Source organism: Plectropomus leopardus, chromosome 18 (genome assembly GCF_026936395.1).
Source record: "Plectropomus leopardus strain MGB_pleo_1.0 chromosome 18, ASM2693639v1, whole genome shotgun sequence".
In the NCBI taxonomy this organism is placed as follows: Eukaryota; Metazoa; Chordata; class Actinopteri; order Perciformes; family Serranidae; genus Plectropomus; species Plectropomus leopardus.
In genome coordinates, this window is record NC_142193.1 from 16,261,699 (window position 1) to 16,284,076 (window position 22,378).

Here is a 22,378-nt window from a genome sequence, read left to right on the forward strand (position 1 = left end):
TCCATTACGTTCATTATTTTTTTACTGGAAAACATCAGTAAGAAATGTAAATATGATTATGACTTGTCATTGCTTAGGTTTGTGTCGAAATTAATCTATGGTGCACATCTTTGACAATTCACTGTTTTGTATTACATGTTATACATAGGGAGCGTTTTATTGTGCGATTAATTTGGTTTGTGGTTTTTACACTTTTTTCAACATTTAATACTATGACATGTTTTTCGAAATGCTATACAATGAGGGTTTCCCAGGTGACTCTCGTTGTATATACCAAAAGGAACTCCAATTCTCTCAGAGCAATTTGCTAAAAGAAAACCAAATAAAAAGTGGCTTACATTATCTTGAGCCCCTTTCCCACCAGACAAAAACCCACTAACATCTGTTTTTTGTATTTAATGGGAAAGATCACAATCTGCATTGACTTCCACATCAAATGAATCTGCAGTCGTCACTAGTATTTATACATTTTGTTATCTACACCAATTATCAGACCTGCCCGCGATGTCGAACATGACACATCAGACAAGAAAAGAAGAGGCATACTCTTCTACTGGCAATGACAACGATGGAGTCTACTGCTTTTTTTTTAATGGTTATCTTGCTTTTTTTTTTTTTTTTTAAAAAAAACTGAATATATTCAATAATTTTGGTGGAAAAGGGGCATAAGGCTAAAGCAACTTCAGACAGACTATAAGATGCATCAAACCCTTTTAATTAAGTGTTGCAACTGTTGCAAACTCGCATCGCTTGTGGTACGAGTAGTTTTGAAGCAAAACATCTGCAGCTGGGTATTATGCATTTTTGTTATGCCTCCTGTGTGTGAAGGCCTTTAGCATCACAAAACTTTAGAGAGTTGAAGATAATCATCTCACCGCTTCTCGCCGCCTCCTCTCCTGCTCTCGGCGGCGTGCTAGCTCCCTCTGTTGGTCGAGTGGGTTCTGTGCGGCAGGCTGAGGTGGTGTGGGGGGTTGAGGAGGCTGCTGAATGGCAGCAGGCTGGGGCTCTTGTTGCTGCTGCTGCTGTTGTTGTGGCGGCTGTTGTGTAGGAGCTTGAATGTGTTGCTGCTCCAAACGCCTTCGCGGCTCCTCGTGCACCCTCCTGCTTGGCTCCATAATGTCTTCTTCATCTCGACCTCTGGAAAAACCATTCAGGCCAATAATTCACACCAGGTGAAAGCATCATATTTCTGCGGAGGGTTCACACCTGGTCTCATCCAAGATGTGTCGCGGGAAAAATGGCTGAGCTAAATACAAAACTTACAAGGCCAGAAAAAACAAGATCACTTAAAAAGGTCGTTATAAAGTCTTAGGACAATATCTAGTTAAAAAAAATCACAAAAACATTGTATAGTATGTTGTTACACTTTTCATAAAAATTCATAGTATAGTATGTTCTGAAAACAATAAATAAATAAAAAAGTTATAGTACAGTGTCTTTAAAGTGTCCTTCAAAAAATTTGGAAAAATTCATAGTATAGTTTTTCTTTAAATTTAACATAAAAAAATATTATAGTATGTAAGTCAAAGTCCTAAAGAAGTCATAGTATGGCAAGAAATCCAAAAAAATTACAATATAGTTTGCCATTCATAAAATTCATTAAAAAATTTAGTGTAGTATGTTGAAATCACAAAAAAGTCTGTATGGTATAGCTTAGTATGTCATTCAAAATATCATACAGAGTCACCGCACGTTGTTAAGAAAACCTTGAAAAAGCCATAGTATAATATGTCGTTGAAAAAATCATTAAAAAGTCATTTAAACGTATAGTAAGTCGTTTAAAAATCATAAAGAACATCATAGTAAAGTATGTTATTCCAATAAATCATAAAAATGTCATAGTATAGTGTGCTGTTCAAACATACATAAAACATTTAGTAGCCAAAACTCTTCTATTAACTTTAAGATATTCTATTTTTCAAATGAATATCTCGTTGTTCTGAGGGCAATGCAACAAAGCAGAGCGACCTCTGGGGTGTCATTAAAATAAATCAGTGAAATCATACATCCGTTATTCCTACATTAAAACAATTCAGTTAATTCACTACCAGTAAATATAGCCTATCGATGTTTCCAAAGCCTGCGTATTTAACTGAATTATCACTCTGTGCAATCAATATGCACATAGTGAAGGTGACAAGTAACCCAACACAGACGGAGTCTCTGTAGCAGCTATATAATCCTGCTCTGACTCGCCTACGTGACGCGTCGCATCTGTGCTGCATTTCGCCCAAAAGCCTGAGCTTTCAGCAAGGTACGGTACAAGATGTTTATCATTAAGAGGTTCAATGATTACAATATCTTGACCATCTGTGGCCTATTAGGAAAGTTGTTAAACATCATAAGCTTGGCCTTGTCAGTTTCAGATGAAGCAGGGTATTAAAAAGCATCGTTGAAACTGCACTGTAATTATATGTAATGGCTTAAACAAACGTAAATAACTGTTCTTTCTGGTGCCAGTGGTTTAAAAGTGGCCACATCCCACTGACCAATGGATATACAATCTTTTAATTTATAGACTTATTGGTATATTTTTCAGGTTGTATTTGACATCTGAGTACAAATAGTCAGCCCTCAGAAAACTTGAATTAACCCACTGCAGCCGGTAAGTCCATACTCCTACAAAGAAAGTTGTTCCACTGTCAAACATCACTGGCCAAAGAGAACATAAACTATCGAAACTTTTTCGAAAATTAGGAATTTCATATATAAAAATATAATTAAAAACATGAGATATACTCTAAAAAACACTAATATTTTCCATATTTTCTTTCTTTTTTCTATGCTGAAACAGACCTGGAAATGACCAAAGTCAAATTCCATACTTTTCCACACTGTGTGGGAACCGTAGGTCCTAAAATATGGCCACTAGAGGGTGTAAAACATCACCCACTAGTACAAGGTTTCCCAGGTTTTACTTGTCATCCATGGTTCCCACACATTTTCATGGACAAAATTTCAAAACTTTTCCACAACTTTTCAAAGACCCAAAATAAAACTTCCATTTTGGAAATGTATGCACATCACTGCTTCTGCAGCGCTTGTTAGCCTGGTTACTGGACTTTTTACACACACGCTGGAGAGTTTCACTTCCCATAACAAATGCCGCCACACTACATCAGATAAACACATAACCTGTCTTAAAGGGGAAGGCTTGGCCTGTATTAGTTACAAAAAATGAGAATTGTGCAAGTTTTCCTACTTGTATCAAGCAGCAAATACAGTGTTTTAGTTAATTTACCTTAATTGGCATCGTATGTCTTCTGATGCAACTATATAGCAGTGATATATATATATAATCTATTGTGCAGTGCTAAGTCAACATATATTATAGCTACATTATGTTAACAGCTAATTTACAAAGAAAAACCCTGCAGATATGTTACATTGCATGGAAGGTTATCCCCAGAAGTTTTAATAACACATAGCAAAAATTGCATTACCTTTCATAAACTATCAAATATTTTTGCTTCATTACGCTTTTTAAAGACAGTAACTTATGTGGTAAGCATTTATCTCATTTATACATTTTGTCTTCAGTCTTTGTCTGGAAAACCTTACCGTAGTTTGTCCTGTTCTCTGCGCAGTCTGTCTTTTTCCGCCTGCTCAGCTTGGGCCTTCAGGGCCTTCTCCCGCTCCTCTTTCTCCCGGGCGGCACGGCGGAACTGCTCAAAGCTGTCACTCGATGACTTCACTGCAGATAAAGGTGTTGATGTAGATTTTTGTGCCAGGCTAGCCCATGAGCCCATATTCTTCAGTTTCACATCCTGACGAGACATACAAAGACAAGAGGAAAATTAATTATGCGTTATTATCAAAAATCTTGCAAGATTCAATACAATAAAATTCATATATTAAAAACTGACAGAGGTATATGGGATAATTCAAAACTCTACCCACCTGTACTTTTTTGGGGGCAATGGGCGTTTTGGACTCCTGCTTGAACTTCTCCTTGTCTTGCAGAGAGGCGGGCGGTCCACTGGACTCTGAGGACCGAATGACAGGTCGCAAGCCGTCCATGGACTTCACATCTGCTCGACAAAAGCACACACAAGCATTGTTTAACTAGGGCTGGATCCGAATATTCGGCTATAAGAATATTCCTTTATTGGGTTGGTATTCGGTTTTCAATTCGTTTTTTGGTTTGGTTTGTGCAGAGGACGAATGTCATTTTAATATTTGTGAGAAAATAAAGAAATAAATCTTATATCTTCGATTTGTTGGAGATAGCATGCTCTGCTTCTGTTTCTCAGCGCTTTGTTGGGTTATTATGAGTAGTTTGATCTATAATCATTTGTCACAAGCTGTGTAACATCACAAATGCCTGAGCCCTATCTGCAGCACAGAGCGGGTTAATTTTATTATATTCCTTAGTGAGGACACGTCATTTCAATTCGGATGCACAACAAAATTAACCACTGGGCACTGATTAGTGTGTTGGGTAAGAGTTTTTTAACTTTACAAATTAGGCCTATAATGTGTCACAACCGCTGTCGAGCAGTCAGAGGGTGCAAGGTGTCCTCTATCACCTGACACTGATAAATGCCGCCATGGCTTACCCCCTGTGCGCCAACCCAAGCTTTGATGATTTGCTGTTGATCAATGCCAAAGCTCCGGAGCACAAACAATGGTATCGGCACAGATATAATTTTAAGAGGAGAAAGAAAAAGTCGTGGTACTCACTCTGTTGGCCGTGGCCTGGTTGAGAAGGTTTGTTGTCAGGATGTTTGTGATGGTCAGGTCTCATTGCAGGGTTAAATGGCTCTCCTCTCATCACTGGTGATGGAGGTAGTTTCTCCTCCTTTACCCCACCGTGGTTCCCAGGGGCCCTCTGCTGTATGACAAGCAAATGTCAGACACAGGAATGTGGAGACATAACCTGCTCTAAACAGTTTCGAAACTAGAAATGCAGCCATGTGGTTGTATGCCTCCGTGCACCAGTCAAGTTGCACTTATAGTCGACATCCACCTCTGTGAAAACAATCACCTATACAATCAGCACAGTTTCACGGTGGGCACCCTAGGTTAGTGTCACCAATTCAGTATCTGACCAAATGTCTCCTCTTTTGTTCCTGAGTTATGACTTTTTGTTTTGCAGAACGTTATAATGTCACAGTTGACCTTGACATCTTGATATAAAATGTCAGTACTTCATCACATCGTATTAGACATTTGTGTGGAATGTGAATTCTTGAGTTATGACCAAAAACGAGTTTTATGAGGTCACAATGACCTTGACCTTTCACCACTAGATTCTAATCAGTTCATTCTTGAGTCCAAGTGAATATTTGTGTCAAACTTGAAATTCCAAGGCACTCTTGAGATATCGCGATCATAAGAATGTGCTGGATGAATGGAAAACCTGAAAACAAAATGCCTCTGGCTTCAGCCATCGCCGGAGCTTAAGCCAGAAAAGGTTTCTCACCTTTTTGTTGTGAGGCGGAGACTGGTGAGACACAGGTGGATACTGGGGAAGTTGTGGGGAATGCATCATGAGAGGGGATGGGTTGTCCCTCATGTGACCTGTCAAGAGAAGGATGGGGTGTAAAACTTTAGCCATCACATATCAATTTTTGCTTCTACAACCAGTTACAAAATACATTCGTGACATTTTCTCACCTGCGTTGTAAGGGTCGGCCTTGGTCAGGCGAGGGGAGGGCTGCTCTTGCTGCTGCTGGATGATCTGCTGTGCTTTGTTGGTGGGCATGGATACCTTGTGTTGTGATACCTGGGGCTGAGCAGCTACTCCAGGACCCTGCTGGTAGTTCAGTTGTTGCTGTTGAGGCTGCTGTTGCTGCGGCTGAGCGTGCTGCATGTGGCGGGCCTGGTGTAGAGGCATCTGTGGGGGCGGGGCCTGATGTGACGGGGCTGGCTGAGCCGGGGACTGAATGGGAAGCTGGGGAGCAGGCAGCGCAGTCTGAGCGGTGAGTTGAGATTGTCCCTGAACAGACTGCAGGAGGGAGATCTGTCCCGGTTGTTGTTGATGCTGCTGACGAGCTTGCGCCTGGAGCGACTGCATGGACTGCTGGGGCTGACGGGCTTGCTGGAACTGCTGCAGGTATAACTGTACTTGGTTCAGAGGCGTTGTAGACCCCGGCTCTTCATCATCCTCCAGCAGCATCTGGGGAGGCTGGGAAGACAGCAAGCCTTGGGGTGTGAGCGTAGGAGGGGACATGGGCCGCTGGTGCAGGGGCTGAGGAGGGTGGAGGATCTGAGAGGGGAGCTGGTGCTGTGGTGGTGCTGCTGACTGGGGCTGTAGCTGCTGCTGCTGCTGTTGCTGCTGCTGCTGCTGTTGCTGCAGGGTTGGCTGCTGCTGAAGAGGTGCTGGTTGCTGCTGAGGGGGTTTTGGATGCAGAGGTGCTGCCTTGTGACTGGGTCGAGAAGGCTGCTGAGGCATGGAAATGTGCAAGGCTATGGTTGCACAGTTCCAGGAAAACAAGAAGAAACATACCATATTATTTGCAAAATTTGTTGTTACACACAATTTGTTGTTATCTTGTGCCTGGAGATCATTTTATGGGATTATTTATTACAGATACTACTGCTGCATCAGTGCTTGTTTACATATTTTCTGAACAGCAAAAAATGTAAAAATCTAAAATTGAAAACCAAATGGCTGTGCTTATCACAGCAGTGCTCTTAAATGTTTCATTTATTTTAGGAATGAGGTAGGATTTGTGTTCATCTGAGAGCAGTCCTCCATCTGTTGGTTCTCCTAAATTCAAAAACAAAGTTTCTGTTTGGAGCAAGATCAAATTGGACTGAAGGTCTTTGCACACCATGTCCGTATTTTTATCCAGGAAAGCAGCATGCAAAAATATATATGGCATTTCCTTGTGTCAGTCATGTTTACACGCTGACCAAGACACTTTCCCTGTCATAGTTTTCAGAAAAGGTTTTACGTTTCTTCACAGCTGTCAAAGCCTAGAGAGAGCTGTTTGACCAAGAAGCAGTAAAGAACATGTGGTGTAACCTGCAGCACGGATAACTACATCCATACCAAAGGAGAGAAGCACAATATTGGATTTTTTGCCAATATATAACAATTAATTTGGCAGATAACCGACAGTGTGTTAATTCTGAGAACCAGCTGGGGGCTGGTTTACTTTTGAGAGACATTATTTCTGGAGGGACTGCAACTGCACCTGCAGAAACAACGAAAATCTAAGCAGTCATTAATACTGTACCTGTCAAAAGTGCAGCAGCCTGCACGCAGCCTTACCTGGAGATGGGAGGACGGGATGCTGGTTGAGGAAGGGGTGGGTCTCAGGGGACACTGGCCCAGCAGAATGAGCGTTGAGGTGTGGAGGTGCAGGTGAGGAGGAGTTGCCTGTGTGGTGGGACAGATGCATGAGGGGCTGGCCAAAAGGCGGCAGGGAGTCAAAGCTCGTCTCCAGTAACTGGGAAGACTCCAGAGCAGCTACAGGGGGAGCAATGAAGCCTGCAGGAGACGGCTGATGCTGCTGCTTCATCTGACTGTTAGACTGAAGACCTGAAACTTGGGAATGAAGCCCAGTCTGAGCAGCGCCACTCTGAACATGTGCATGAGGATGTGTCTTTTTCCCCTCCTTCACAGACTGGCCCTTCTTCTTCTGATGCTTTATTATTCCTGAAAAAAGTGAAAGAAAGATTAGAAAACTAATTCTGTTTTTTTTCCGTTATTAGCATTTGAATAGATACATGTGCAGTCAGCCACCTGTCCCCTCAGCTTCGCTGTCAGTGCTGGAGCCACTGCTCTCTGACGAGGATCCAGTCTTTTTGGAGGTTGCCATGGACTCCACAGGTTTCTCAACTGCAATACAACAACTACGTTTTTATGCACTTCCACAATTAAAGCATCAAATGTGACACTCCTCATAGTAATTTTCAATTTCTAAGTAAATTAGGGAATCTTACACTTTGCTTTTTACACAGAAAGTGACCACTTCACCTTGCTGGTTTTCTAGAGTTTTTTACCTGGAACCTTTTTCTTCTTGCGAAGGCAGGAAGACACGTATCTCTCCAGCTCGCGCAGAGTCGAAGGCTTTAGTGTCTCAAAGTCAATCTCGATCTCATCAGGGTTTGAGTTTTTGAGTGAGGGCTCTCTTGACTGGATGATATGCACGACACGGCCGAGCTTGTCACCAGGAAGCTTGTTGATGTCCAAGCTTAGCTGCCTCTTCTCCTCATATGTCATAGGCTTGCACTTTTCCCCTGTAGCTGACGACCCAGCAGCCCCCAGATCGTCTTCCAGGTTGGGAGCCGGCAGCACATTAGAGGGATGGTTGCTTTTCATCGCTTCCTTTTTACTAGAGACAAAACATACATGTGTAATTCATTAATATGTAACACTGAATAGTCTTTACTTTACATAACTTTTTGGAATCAATGCTCAAAGTTAATTAGTTAAGTTAGTTAATAAGTAGTTATTTTTTAATCCAAGCACTTTCCAGTATTGTCCAGACCAGTGGCAACCCTGTTTAAAGCCATATTTCCTGTCAATTTCTAATAATTTTTGATAAGTAAGTTAGACACACTGTATATCAGCTACTTTATATCTAGCAGGGCTTCAGCTTTGGGGTCTTGGTCACCCTGTCAGCATTTACTTTGTCAATACAAGGTGATGGTTTCTTACTAACTTAACCCCTACATTGCCTTCTGTAGCCTGTTGATATTAACTTGCCCATACTTGAAAAGTTAAAAAAAGTTAATGGTTCCCAACACTGCTGGGTTCAAAACCGAGGAAACGATCCCACATAGTCCCAAAATGAAAGCTTGCCGTCTTGTTTTGTGTGTGTATCACATAACCCTACACCTTAAGTACACTGCAGGTGTTGCCATGATAAAAATACATTCTGCAACACATCTCCGCCAACGCTGAGCATATAGCAACATAGCCAAAGGATCAAAAACACTCCCTCAACATAAAAATGTGTCAACTCAAAGATACCAACCAATCATCTTCTTAGAATACAATAATCAACATTTTAAAGGTAATATCTATTTAAGAGAAAACGCCTATGTAAAACATGTCTTCAGATGACTGAGCTTCAAGAATTTACTCTCAACCATGGCCGCAATAACACAGTGAAATCATAAAACCATAACAAGAGGGGGTATCCAGAACTGAGTGAGGGTAATACTGAATTGAGCAATGCCAAGCGAATGGTTAAAGAAGCATCTACTATTGGGGAGCTGCTCTGACAGGCAGAAAGTTTAACACCCACCTGGGTTTCTTCTTGGGAACAACCTCTTTGTTGTTATTGTTACTGGTCTTGGTCTTCTTAGAGAGCTGAGGAACAGGTGTAACATCCTGGATCTCATCTACAAGGCCAGGCGCCCCTCCTTTCTTCTTATGCTTTTCTTTTTTCTTCTCCTTCTTTTCCTTCTCTTTTCTCTTTGGTTTGCTGGCTTGTGGTTGGGACAAGGCAGCCAGCTGCTCGTGGACAGCCTTCAGCTGTGTCAAGAGAAGACACCAGTTCTCAACAAAAGTAACAAGGGCTGGACAACTGAATTATCACCACTGTGAAACCACGCTAGTCACTGACCTGCTCCTGGAGCTCTGCTAACCTCTGTGCTCTCTCTTCTTCAGAGTCATCTGTAGAAGACTCAGACTCAGAGGAAGAGTCACTGGAGCTATCCGAAGACGAGGCGACGTGGGCCAAAGGAGGCTGGGGCTTAACAGGGGCAGGATGGTGAAGTGTAGGAGCTGGGGCGGGAACAAGAGGCTTGCTCTCAGGTTCATCCGGCATCTTGGCAAAGCGCATCTCAAAGACATCCTGTAAAATGGAAAGCAAACAACAAACAAACAAGCTAAGCAAAATGTATGTGTTTGCAATAAGAGACTGAGGATTATCTTCAGTAACTGGGTCATGGAAAGAAACACTGCTATTGAGTTTTTCAAATTAATTTTTTTGGGCACTTTGAGTTCCTTAAGCAAAGTGCCATCTGGTTTCATTATGTTCCCGAGAAGGAAGACATCTTTACGGCCGATATTTTTCCAAGACTCCCCACAACTTCCCCAGTATCCACCTGTGTCTCACCAGTCTCCGCCTCACAACAAAAAGGTGAGAATGCACACAAAAAAAAATCTAGATGGAAATCTAGAGGAAAAAATATTTATTTTGAAATTGGGGTGAACAATGCCTTTAATGACAGAAATTAGTGAAATGTCATAAACTGAGCATGTGGCCAACAAACCAAATGTACATCATTTTCAAGTTTAAGAAAAAGCTGTAAATTCATGACATCCATGACATGATGTAATTTCTGCTCACCTTTTTCTAACTTAGCACATTGCAAGCATAATGTGCTGTAACTACAAAACATGGATTTCAGTTATTATGATACTGACTATTGGAAGTCTATATTAATGAACTGCCTGTTTTTTTTTTTACCCAAGCAACACTGTTTGCATGTTGAACTATATTTACCTGTAGCTTACGTGCCATAGCTACCACCTCGTGGTCTGGTGGATTGTATTTGTAGCAGTTGGAAAACATTAATCGTACATCAGCAGCAAACTCCTGAGGTTCCCGGTATTGCCTGTTCTCCAGCTTGGCCTTTTAAAACACATCAAGAATATTAATTACTTGCAATGCCACATATTCTCTCTACTCAATCTCTTATTACACCATGGATAAAGTACACTGTCTTCTACACACCTTGATAGTGCTGAGGTCCATTGGATATTTGATGATATCGTGATAATCGTGTAGTCCCAGTGCATCCACATCAACAGGTTTGTAGAATGGCCAGGCGTAAGCAGCATGCTTCTTGGACAGCATTTCTCTAACCAGACCAGCGCAGTATCCCAGCTGATCCTGCGGTTTGGGGCTATGACCTCCACTTGGTCCCATCCCCATTCCTATGTGATGCTGGGAGTCTGGAGCATCCTTCTTCATCAGTTTTGAAGGCCGGGAACTCTCTCGCCTGGGTAGTGTCTTCCCAGATTTGGACTCTGCCGGTGAGGACTCACTCAGTTGGTCATTTGCTGTAGGCGTTGTAGTGTCAGCTTTCCTTTTCTGGCTCTTTCTTTGCTGTACAGATGTCAACACAAAAGAGAGCAGAGAGGTTGTGCAAAAGGGGAAAGAAATAAGGGATTAGAACGAGATGCCGAAAACAGGAACTGTCTGATACTCTCAAAATACAACTATGTACAAAAGTCTTTGGCTACCTTAAATTTTGCAATTTTAGCAGTATTATAATGATGATACATATTTATTTTTCAGTATTCTCTTCACTGAAACACAACCAGAACATACAGGAAATATGTAAGTAGTATTAAAAATGCAAATATTTCAGAATAAAACAAATTCAAACGGGCTAAAAACCTGTGTCTATATATACATACACACATTCTTATTACAATTTTGCTAAAACAACAAATCTATGATTGCCTAAGACTTTTAGCACTGTAGGCCCACCTGCCCAAGCATATTTCCCCATGTCAATAACACTCACTTTGGTCATAGTCTGCATCATGGGGGCAGTGCTCTGGATGGATGCTGGGGGAAGGGAAGTCTGAGCAGGAGGAGGCACAGAAGTCATGATGGGAACTTGAGGAGCACAGTCTGACTGGCCCAGAGAGTAGGGAGGTCCAAGCTGTGGCGCGTGGCTGGGTAACGATGGGGGCACGTGGGACGGCAGGGCCTGCATCAAAGGCTGGGGAGGTAGTGAAGGCGGGCCCTGCACTGGTCCTCTGGTCTGTGGTGCTGATGAGAGGTTCGACAGACCACGTGTTTGAGGAGTCGTGGATGAAGGATCAATGATGGCCCCTGGTTTCAAGTTTAGACCTTAGAGAGAACAAGAAACATAGATAAATATCATGTCACACAGCAGCTGGCTCCAAGAAAATGTGTTGATAGAAAAAGATAGTGTTTTAGACGGAAAATCAATTACCTGCGTCTCTTCGGCCCCGGCCACGTCCCTTCCCTGTCATGACAACAATCTCGATTTCTTCCTGAGGCATTTCTGTGACCCTTTGGAGGAAAACCTTCTCGAGAGCCTCAGCCATTAAGACTATGTCATCTCCAGGCTGCAGGGGGAGACAAACACTCTTAGCAAAAGTGGAGACATATCAGAATCTTTGGCATTTTATGTCAACAGCTCTGGTGTCCAACTATGTTACCTTGTTGTATATGTAGCAGTTGGTAAACATCGTGTTGAAGTCTTGGATACATTCTTGGGCATTCCAGTAGTAACTGTTCTCAAGCCTTTTCTTGATTGTTCCCATGTCCATAGGAGTTTTGATTATTGTGTAGTAGTCCTGAAAAAATTGCACACAAGTTTGTCCACAATGTAACTAAGAAACTCTGTATTTCCAACAACCTGACGTTCTCTACCGGCACACTGGAGGTACAGTAATTTTTTTATATGAGGCTTGAAAAAACAACAATTACAAAATGCCTCTCTTTTATTCCATTTTTTTCAATTTATTGTCAATTTCATAATTACCTGAAGTTTGGAGAATTTAAGATTTTACTGCAGTGCTAACTGTCTGTACACTTCCGAATCACTATTGCGTCAGTGCCAAAGTGATGACATGACATTATCCGACAATAACTGCTGTCATTGTCAGCAAAGATATCACAAACATCGAGATGTGTGACAATGTTTAGGGCGTTTTAAAAGGACAGTTCAACCCAAAATAAAAAATTACATATTTTTCAATGCACAATCTAGATTGTTTTGTTGTGAGTTGCCAAGTGTTGGAGATATTGGCCATAGAGGTGTCTGCCCTCTGTCAACTATAAAATGTATTCTTTATAAAAATGTATTCTTTATTAAATTTATTATTTTATTAATCTATTAACTGAGTCTGAGTAAGGTTCATATTTTAAATCTTAAAGTTCATAAGGGAAAAAAATCAAAATTCTTGAATTTAAGCTTCCTAAATGTGAATATGTTCTGGTTTCTTTACTCCTCTATGACAGTTAACGAAATATCTTTGGGTTGTGGACAAAATAAGACATTTAGGGATTTCATCTTGGTGTTAAGGAAACACTGATAAACATTTTTATGATGTTCTGACATTTTATAGAAACAACACAAACAACTGTTTGCAGCCCTTGCAGAAAGAAAGTAGCTCCTACATGAAAATTGCTCACAACAACGTCTGTGGATTTTCTTTAGTAACCAGGTCATGACTTCTGGAAAGAGACATCGCTGCTGAGTTTTCTCAAAGGTATTTTTTGGTGCTTTGAGCACCACAAGCCGAGTGCCATCTAGGTCCATCATAATTAAGAGAGGGCAGACTTCTTGACGGTCTATATCTCTCGTCAGCTCACACTAAAACAAATCTAGATTGATAAAGGATAAATGAGCATAGGAGAAATGTGTATTTTTGACTTCAGGGTGTACTGTCCCTTTAAGAGAAAGTCATTTTAAAGCTTTTCAGTCACTGGTTTTCGACAAACTCTCTGGCATTCATTTTGTTCATTAATAAGCATAAAATATACTCTGGTCCAAAAGTAGGTCTATCTATAATGAAATTAATGATGATGATGATGATGATGATGTTGCTAGTGAGGAAGATGATGCCTAATGTGTCCACGAAAGAGGTATGTGGCATCATACAAACAGAGTAAGTCAGTACTCACAGGCAGGTTAAGTTTGATCGCATCCACTGGTATGTGAAAGGGCCAGGCAAACTGGTGCTTCCACAGGGCCTTCACCACCACCTTGAGCAGGTACTGCAGCTGATTGGTCTGGCGCTTTGGCCTGTTGGGATTGATGTACTCTGGGGGTGGGGGGTTGCCAGTTGGCTGGGCCTGCCCCTGGCTGCCGCTGCTGCTGCTGCTGCCCGACATCTGCGCTGCATCCAGGCCGTCCCCCATTCTGACAGGGTTGGGCATGGGCTCGGGCCCCAGAGCGGGAGCTGGAGCCGCAGGGGCAGGTGTAGTGGTGTTGGCAGGACACCAGTTCAGTCTTGGCCCCGGCACAGACTCCACTGACAGAGCACCGCTGATCCCATTGCACTCCTCGCTGGACTCTCTGGAAAGGAAAATCACATACTGCTATTAGCATATTTTTATAAGCCTTCAATAAAATTTCACTTTGGCAGTAACAGTCATCAACAAAATACCATAACTAATAACTACTCAGTGGATGGTTAAGTATACCTCTGATTTTGCTTTTGCTACAAAAGGTTGTAGCATACTTGTCATTAACCACTATTTCATTGTGAAATATTGGAGCAGCCACTGTGCTGTCCAGTCATGGACAATCAGTACTGGCAAGCACCTCAATGAAAATAAAAACATAGAAAAATGACACCCAGGGTTCAGTATTTCAAAACATTTAATGTCGCTCAGAATTATCCAGATAGGATTACATCCCCAAATTGGGTATTCAAACCTGGGAGGTGTGATCCTCCGGCAAATTAGAATATGGATTTTGTCAAACAATCCTACCAAAATCCAGATGGAATGTCATTTTGTGGCATTTTAAAATCAGAGATAAGCCAGTTTTTAAAACTAAAAATCAGGATAAGCCTCATCCTGCTGGAAGGGTGGATCCAACACAGACTCAAGGTGGATGTAGAGACACACAGGACACATGGCGCATGTTCAATCATTCCTTGATTCAATGCTTGCATAATAAAGTGCGAGTAGGTCCTGTAAAAAAAGTACCCATTCTTAATAAAACAATTAAACAATAAAATATTTCTAATTAGAACACCAAATACTTCCAGGTTGTTGCAAAATGCAAAATATTTTCTGTCTGCATCATGCTTCATTATATCATTGAAGAACACAAGGCTCCTCACTGTGATGAAGGGGGGATCATTCACAGCCCAAAAAAGACTGCCCTGACCTACTACTGGCAGCACTGCAACCATATGGACCTGCTGGACAGTCAATGAAAGAAACTCCAGGGAACCTTTATTGTACTTTATTTTGATCAATAAAAACAGCAGTATGCTGACAAAACAGCTTTGTGTTCTTGACATTTTTTTTGTCATTTTTTTTTATGATCACTGGAATTGTCTCCTTTTTTTTCATCCGACAGCCAATAAAATAAATATTCGCTACGTTGGCTCTGATGCTATCGCCCATCTCTGTTTGTTCAGCAACTGATTGGTTACACATCATGAGATATAGCCTATCAATGCTGAAGGCTGTTGTTCCACAAACAGAGACAAACAGACTGGAGCGACTCCAATCAGTGAGCAGAGCTTGTGTCAAAATTAAGACAGCAGATACTGCGGAATCACAATCTAATATAGTGAAGTTTACAGTCTGTTAGTAATACAAATTTCTAGATGACTCAGTTGTAAGAGTATGAGTAGTGCAAGGAGGCAGTGAGACAGCCACTGAAAACGGGAGGTAAATCTGACAAATTGACAAAACAGACATTTCACATGCCTGACGTGTAATGTAGATTTGCTGATGCGCACTCAAATCGAGTTAGACTCGTACATGAGTCAGCTGTTGCAGAGACTTCAGTCTGCACTGTAGTTCAAACACTTCCCTAATAAACCAGATCATTATACAGTAACAATGGGTTTCATGATCTCACAGTTTTTCTAATGTGCTAAACACTCAATCTACACCTTCTTCCTTTCCCTTTCTCTCTGGCCTCCTCTGTGATTTTTTTTTTTTTTTAGAAAATCCCAGTTAAGGCTATGGTTAAAAGCCAAATACAAAAGGATACTTTATTTTCATTTATTTTGAACAAACACTAGTGCAAGGGTCAATGAAAAACTAAAAGCTTTTGCTAAGGACTGAGGTAACATTTTACCCGCAGGAAACTTTGGTAAACTATTTTTATTGTAAAATTAAGCAACATTTCAAACATTCCTGTAATACACTATACAAATAATAAAAGGCTACCGGTCACAACTGACGATAGAACTGAAAAGCATCTCTTATTTTCTAAAGGTAAAAATGCCCCCAAAAATAAATGGAATAACTAAAAGTGCACTTAGTAGAGTGCAAATCTCTGTCTGACTGCCACCAGAGCTGATAGCAGCCACTCTAGAAAATTCCACCAAAAGTGCAAGATAAAACCTGCAAAATCGGGCAGGCAGAACGGTCCACTCTTGAAATATGGTTCTGCTGGACGCACCGGACCGTGACCCCTGTATCGCTACAGTTTAATTCAAATACATGAACTTTTACAGCCCAACAAGTTACTGATGTACATTTTAATTCAGAACTTCAAGGTTACTACCTGCTACCAGGTGCTTAAATGAGTAACTAGACTCAAAATAAAGGGAGACAACAGAAAACAGAATATGTTGTTCTGTTTTAGCAATTTCATTTCTATTTTGCATAAAAATCAATATATACCCACAAAAATCACGCAAAAGGTCACAACCACATGCATTTAAAGTGGAAAGCTTTACGTTTTTAACTTTTCATTCAAATGAAAGAATCCAATAGTTTCTGTAACTTAGCGTTACTCAATTTTGACCTTTCGCCACAGATCACCTACATTCAACTGTGTGGAGAAACTCAGCCACAATATGGGTTCTAATTTCAGTGCAGGGGTTTTACGCAGTAACATCAAAAACAGAGTGACCTATAAATGAATCAGTCCACTGCTACTGTGGACAGTAATGACAAGTGCAAAATCACTTGCTCATTGCGTAATTACTCCTCTGCTGCGAATAGCTAGAGCTGGACCTGGGAAAACAAAGAGCACAGTTCTCTTCCTGCTTTAGTTGACGCACTTCCTTTTGTGTTGTAAATTGATGCTTCATTTTTCCGAGGAGTTCATACCCGGAGGCAGGCAGAATTGCATTGTGAAAACTAGGCTAACAGCAAACAAATTTTAATACAGTTTTTGTTTCATTATTTTATAGTCATTACATTGTGCAATCAACATTAAATTCACAAAAAAATGTTTAATCAAAAAAGTTTCAAAAAGCTTCAATTGTGATTTGAAATCTAAAATAGAGGATGTCGTACTACTACGGATATTGATTGAAAAGTGTAAATGCACTGCATTCAAAGGAGCTCAGAGGATTAAGTTTGGATCTAAAATGTGTTTGTGTGCTCTTTGTCTTCCCACTCTGTCTCAGGACCTGGAAGTGTTTAGGGATGTGGGCGGACAGAGTTGGGGGGTGAGGGGGAGTTGGCGTCATCTGGCAGCTGGGGGACTGTGTGTTCCACTACGTAGCGCTAAGTCCTACATAATGTCCTCTCCCAGGCAGTCAGAGACAGACATTCAAGATATACACAAAGGCTGTTCATAATCATAATCTGGAAACACTTGACTAAAAATAGACTGTTCTGGAAAGAAATACACTGATCATAAGGTTGTAAATTCAGGCATCTATTAGTCTCCAAGTCTCACACACTGAAATACACCCCCACAACAGGCCCTTAAAGATAAACACACACCACAGTATAGATCTGTGACTAATCTCATTCTTGATGAGTCACTTTGTGAGAAGGAAGCAGTTTGCACACCACATGATCACTGCCTTGGCCCGAGGCACTTCAACACAGTGGAGAATTTGACTAACTGACCAATATGTTGAATGACAACACATGAAAAGAAACAGTTACAGTTTGACACACATGGTAGTTCTGCGGCTGGAAGCAAGACGACCTCACAAATAAGACCAAAACAATCAAGCTCATAACATGTCCAGGCCCAAGGCACGAATGTGCACATCGAGTCCATGGCTTATTACCAGCTCAATACAGCCCAACTTTAAAGCCACGTAACTTTGCTCAAAATACACTTTCAGATTTCAAAGCTTTGTTGAATTTGATTAACAGAGATTAAACAAATAATGCAGACTTGAACATCCTTAGCCTAACGACTTTCAGTGTCACCAGCTTTAGACTTTCAGCCTAACCAGCCATTCCTTGTCGTACGGAAAACCACTTCCAGCATGCACACATCACAGGCTGTCAGCTACAAGGCACGTAATCCAGCCACATTTAACATGAGAAGTGGACTACACGGAAAAAAAGTTTAAAAACAAAAAAAAGAATACACATTACTGACTCAGTCACTCAGTTTAAATATCTGTCAAATCAGTGTGTGGCGTTGTGGCGAAGAAAAGGAAATAAATGACAAGCGTCCACATGGCTGCAGGGTTGTGCCACCGTATAATTATAGAAAGGGGAAAAAAATCGTGACGGCCGTAGTCAGAGCACGTGCTGTCAAATAAACAAAACCTGCTTCACGATTGGTAGAACAGAAAGATTTTATACCTATGTACCTATAGAAAGGAATGAGATTTACAGTGGACGGTGGTTAGCTCAAGCTGGACCATTTGAGTATTTCCACTTTGGTCGATTGATAGGTGATTGTGACTGATATGCCATGGATGTTACAAATAAAACATGCTGGAAAGTTGCAAGTCCACTTATTTATGGGTCAAAGGAATTAAAGAAATGTTCAAAAACAAACTGTTAAGGGGAAAATTTATCAAAGCAGAATCAACACCTCTTTGACACAAGGCTATTTCACTGGATGCACTGGATTGTACAGGTGTTCATATTATATAGCACCTACCCCTTTTGTTTTAGAGATTGCATCACACAGCTTCAGCTGCAACCATTTCAGCTAGAGATATTTCTACTTCACTATCAGGTGTATAACAATTAATCACGCAACTCAAAATGCTTGCCAACTACCAAATATTTTACATTTCCTTGAGATGGGTTTGTACTCATTCTGAGGTAGCTTTTGTACATAGCAATAAGGCCTGAATTTCAGTGTGGCTTGAAGCAAATTATATTGCTTACCGCAAATCTAGCAGTTATAATGCTGGAAATTCCCTGCACACATTTATAGTTATGTATGCTAAATTTCAGCCAACGTTTGTTGCCGTGCAGGGTGGACTTAGTGAAATGCTGCATCAAACAGACTGACTTCTACCCTGTCCCTGGACAACACACCACTACTACAAGGCCATGAGCCCCGTCTGCTGCTGCAGCACCTCTTGCTAGCATATATACAGTCAGATTTTAATAATGTGAAGTTGAAGTAATGCAAGGTTGATAAAGCACTGGTGGAAGGCCACAGGGAGTGTCAAAAACGTCTGAGCCTGATGTCAAAGTTAAATACATTAATTCCCAGGCTTCTCAGACTGTAAGGCGAAGCAGCGGTCCAGAGACAAGTTTCAGGCTCTAGGTCTATATTTACGGCTCGATTTCAACTTAACAGTGAAATGAGCTGCTTTATTTGTAAAATGATGGGCGCAGTGTCTTTTACCAGCTTATGTTATAAAACACATACTTTAAGTCACCACTTTGATGCTGTTTCTCATACAGCTGGAGAAGGGAAAGAATAAGGCATAGAGACAAGAGGGAGCCACCGAAAAAAAAAGACTAAAGGCTCAGGCATACTTTCCGCATTGAACATCCACGGACAGATACAGTTATGTGCATGTGGTTCTATTTCATAAAACAACTGACAGTCTGTGTCAGCCCACTTCAGAAGTTTGAGCTTACCATTCTCCTATTGCCAGCATCAGGTGAAAGTGAAACTAAACATGCTGCTGGGTCTGGAGTGATGGGCTATGCAATATTAAACTTAAAACTAACATCACTGGTGAGGCGGCTATGGCTGACTTAACAGCAGCGTTTGGTACTAGACTGGAGTTTGGATCGTGATTTGAGCATGCGTAGTTGATACATTTGCTTTGCCTGCAGTATGCCTAGTCATGAAAAATGAGCTGCATGTGTACGTCCGTATAAGACTGTTGCAGAAGGGTGGATGATGACATGTCAAGCGGACCAACCAGACCCTTGTGGGCAAGCAGACACAGAAACTGTTAATTGGCCTTAAGGACACACTCAAGGAAATGACCACTAGAAAGGAGGATGAAGAGAAAACAAATTGCAGCAGTGTTCAGAGAATCCTGACTAGAGCCTCGAAATGCAATCTGAGTAGGACATGGACAAGGTATTGGTTAGAGTAGGTGACCATTTTGAAAAATGTATTTCAGGCACTGAGCAATATTTTTTATGTTAGCCAAAAGCTAAACCAATTGCCTAGTTCAGGATTAGGGAAAAATAGTTTTAGACTTCGACCACACAAAAACAGCTGACCTCACTATTTGGGCAAGTTAGCAGGAAGACAACCCACCAATGTGACAAGCTTGCATGCTTTAAAAAGGAGAGTTTTGTTAGTATTCATTTTTTAACCACGCCTCAGGAAAAAAAGGACACTTCCATATAAAACTCATCCACTAAGGGACTAATTTACAAGGAACCCAATTACATTTTAATGCACCGCAATACAACAACACAACTATAAATACTACCTGTGATCGTCAGAATTATTCTGCATTTTTATATTTTGTTCTTTTAAATGTGCAAATGGTAATGGAATACAATTTAATCCCACATCAACACCAACCACATCCTAAAAAGGGTTTTTTAATTATCAAAAATGCATTGCACTTTATTGCAGCACTATTGTACTGCACTGCATTACAGCATATGAGTTTCTATTTTTCTTGTTACTTAGTGTAGACTACTGCTGTATGACTGTGTGTGCCTCACTTCTAACTACACATGTCGACAACAAAGAGCCTTTTGTTAAGATTGAAATGTGACAGATACTACTGGGGGTCATGGTAATAATTATACACAAATCCCTTGTTCTGTCCAAACACTGAGGCAAGTATATTGCTGCTACACTTATGCAAGAAATCTGGAAGGTGCTGGCTTTTTGGCACAAGCTGAAGGAAAGATTTCGAGGAAAATGTGTTTTGCAACTCTGAATCTAAGCCTACTGAGGACACAGAAGAAGCAGCCGGTATGAAGTGAGACAGCATTTCCCAGAAACACAGGCAGGTAGAGTACAGATGGCTGGGGGCACCAGACAGACATGTACGACACCAACAGCTGGCCCTAAAGGAAATCTTCCACAAGGACAAAGTCAAAAAAGGTACCCACAATATAAGCCTGATCCAGCTGGTCTCTGGTGCTACAAGGAGCAAAGTCTCATCATACACACACACAAATTCTACCAGATGGTCCTCAACAGCTTATTAAAATCAGCAACAAGCTCTCACAGCGACAGTCATTGACATTACAGCACGGCAACGACGACAAGTGTAAACACACTTCTGGGAACACAGAGACAGATGCAATAAATGAGCGAGCATAATCAACACCTTCTGTAGGATTCAAACATCTGTAGTACAGTGAGAGGCAATACTCCCAAATGACTCCCTGGCTTTTCAGTATATCAAACTTCCCTCCAGTTTATCATGTCTGATATTTGTCTTTCATATACAAAAGTTCTATTTGTGAAAAATGTGAGACAATCCCACATGGCCCGTCATTAACTCAGAGACAAGTTTTAGTTATCGGGTTACAAACTTAAATCACCTAACATGTTAAGTTCATCCAGAGCATGTTCTACTACAATGATCAATTCTTTATGATTGCATGTTCACTTGACAAATACTTATTTTAAGAGTCTGGAGAAATCCCTTTCCTTCTTTCTTTGTTCTTTGGAAACCATTATAATAATATGCAAAAGGTTTTAATTCATGTTAAGCTACATTGATTATTGTCTCAACAAGTACTGTGTTATACCTCATTGAAACACAAAACAGATGATCACAGTGTTTTCTGTGGATTTTTTTTTTTCCAGCAGTGGTGCTTAAGTGCATGAGTTTCATTTTGCAGTGCCAGAAGATATTTAGCGTGTCTGGTGACACTAGAGAGGTTTCAGACAGATATTTGTAAACAGCTGTAGATGTCGAATGACGTTTGATAAAATGCTTTCCATATCCTATACGCTGTTACAATCGCTCCTGCACGTAGGAGAAGAAATTTACTCCACAGAAGTTTTTAATGCCGTCATCGGTTCTTTTGATCGGCACCCTATTTGGAACAAATATTGGTCAATAATACTGGGAGGCCACTCGAATGGGGCACCATTATCTATGGGAGTCTCGTTTTGTAATAATTGCTCGTCCCTGACTCTAGATGCTTAAAGTAGAGATAGCAAGTTATTGCATGTGGCGATTTTTACATAACATTGTGTAGCAGTCCAGTGGCACAGCTTAACGCATATAGAGAAAAGCAGACAGAGTTAGAGGCAACAGGCAGTTGACCTCTTACCATTGCTGCATTTCTGTATGACTATAAGTAATTATAAATGCTGGAGTCAAATATCTTTTCCTTTGAATTAAGTACACAGCCTACTGTATTTTTCCTGTCAGATCTTTTTATTGAAGCCACAGCCTCAAAGACTGGAAGTGCATCATGTTGCAAGGTTATCTCAGGACAGTCTACTGCAGGCATAAATGTCATGTAGGCCTTTCACCCAAACAGACCCGGAGAGCAACAGGACTTATCTCTGGGGAACAATCTCAAGAGCAAAAGGCCTCTTTTGTTCATTTTGTTCAAAGTAACATTAAAGATTAACCCTTTTTACTATAATGCAGCGGTTTGATTTGTGATCTGCT

At 41.0% G+C, this 22,378-nt stretch overlaps 1 protein-coding gene across 3 annotated transcripts in view; it reads right to left on the minus strand.

The window, feature by feature from the left end:
• Window positions 1-22,378, minus strand: part of brd4 (bromodomain containing 4) — a 39,198-nt gene that overhangs the window by 2,548 nt on the left and 14,272 nt on the right. For 2 of the 3 annotated variants that reach the window (XM_042504785.2, XM_042504783.2), the window contains exons 2-18: window positions 13,581-13,974; window positions 12,110-12,247; window positions 11,881-12,016; window positions 11,443-11,774; window positions 10,644-11,018; window positions 10,413-10,541; window positions 9,528-9,758; window positions 9,207-9,436; window positions 7,957-8,288; window positions 7,697-7,792; window positions 7,223-7,609; window positions 5,620-6,411; window positions 5,426-5,523; window positions 4,684-4,834; window positions 3,901-4,031; window positions 3,562-3,767; window positions 876-1,137 (exon numbers count right to left, since the gene is read on the minus strand). In XM_042504785.2, the coding sequence (XP_042360719.2) occupies window positions 876-1,137; window positions 3,562-3,767; window positions 3,901-4,031; window positions 4,684-4,834; window positions 5,426-5,523; window positions 5,620-6,411; window positions 7,223-7,609; window positions 7,697-7,792; window positions 7,957-8,288; window positions 9,207-9,436; window positions 9,528-9,758; window positions 10,413-10,541; window positions 10,644-11,018; window positions 11,443-11,774; window positions 11,881-12,016; window positions 12,110-12,247; window positions 13,581-13,835 (4,281 nt within the window). In that variant the 5' untranslated portion in view covers window positions 13,836-13,974. The remainder of the gene's footprint in view (window positions 1-875; window positions 1,138-3,561; window positions 3,768-3,900; window positions 4,032-4,683; window positions 4,835-5,425; window positions 5,524-5,619; window positions 6,412-7,222; window positions 7,610-7,696; window positions 7,793-7,956; window positions 8,289-9,206; window positions 9,437-9,527; window positions 9,759-10,412; window positions 10,542-10,643; window positions 11,019-11,442; window positions 11,775-11,880; window positions 12,017-12,109; window positions 12,248-13,580; window positions 13,975-22,378) is intronic. The other variant, XM_042504784.2, reaches the window with a different exon arrangement.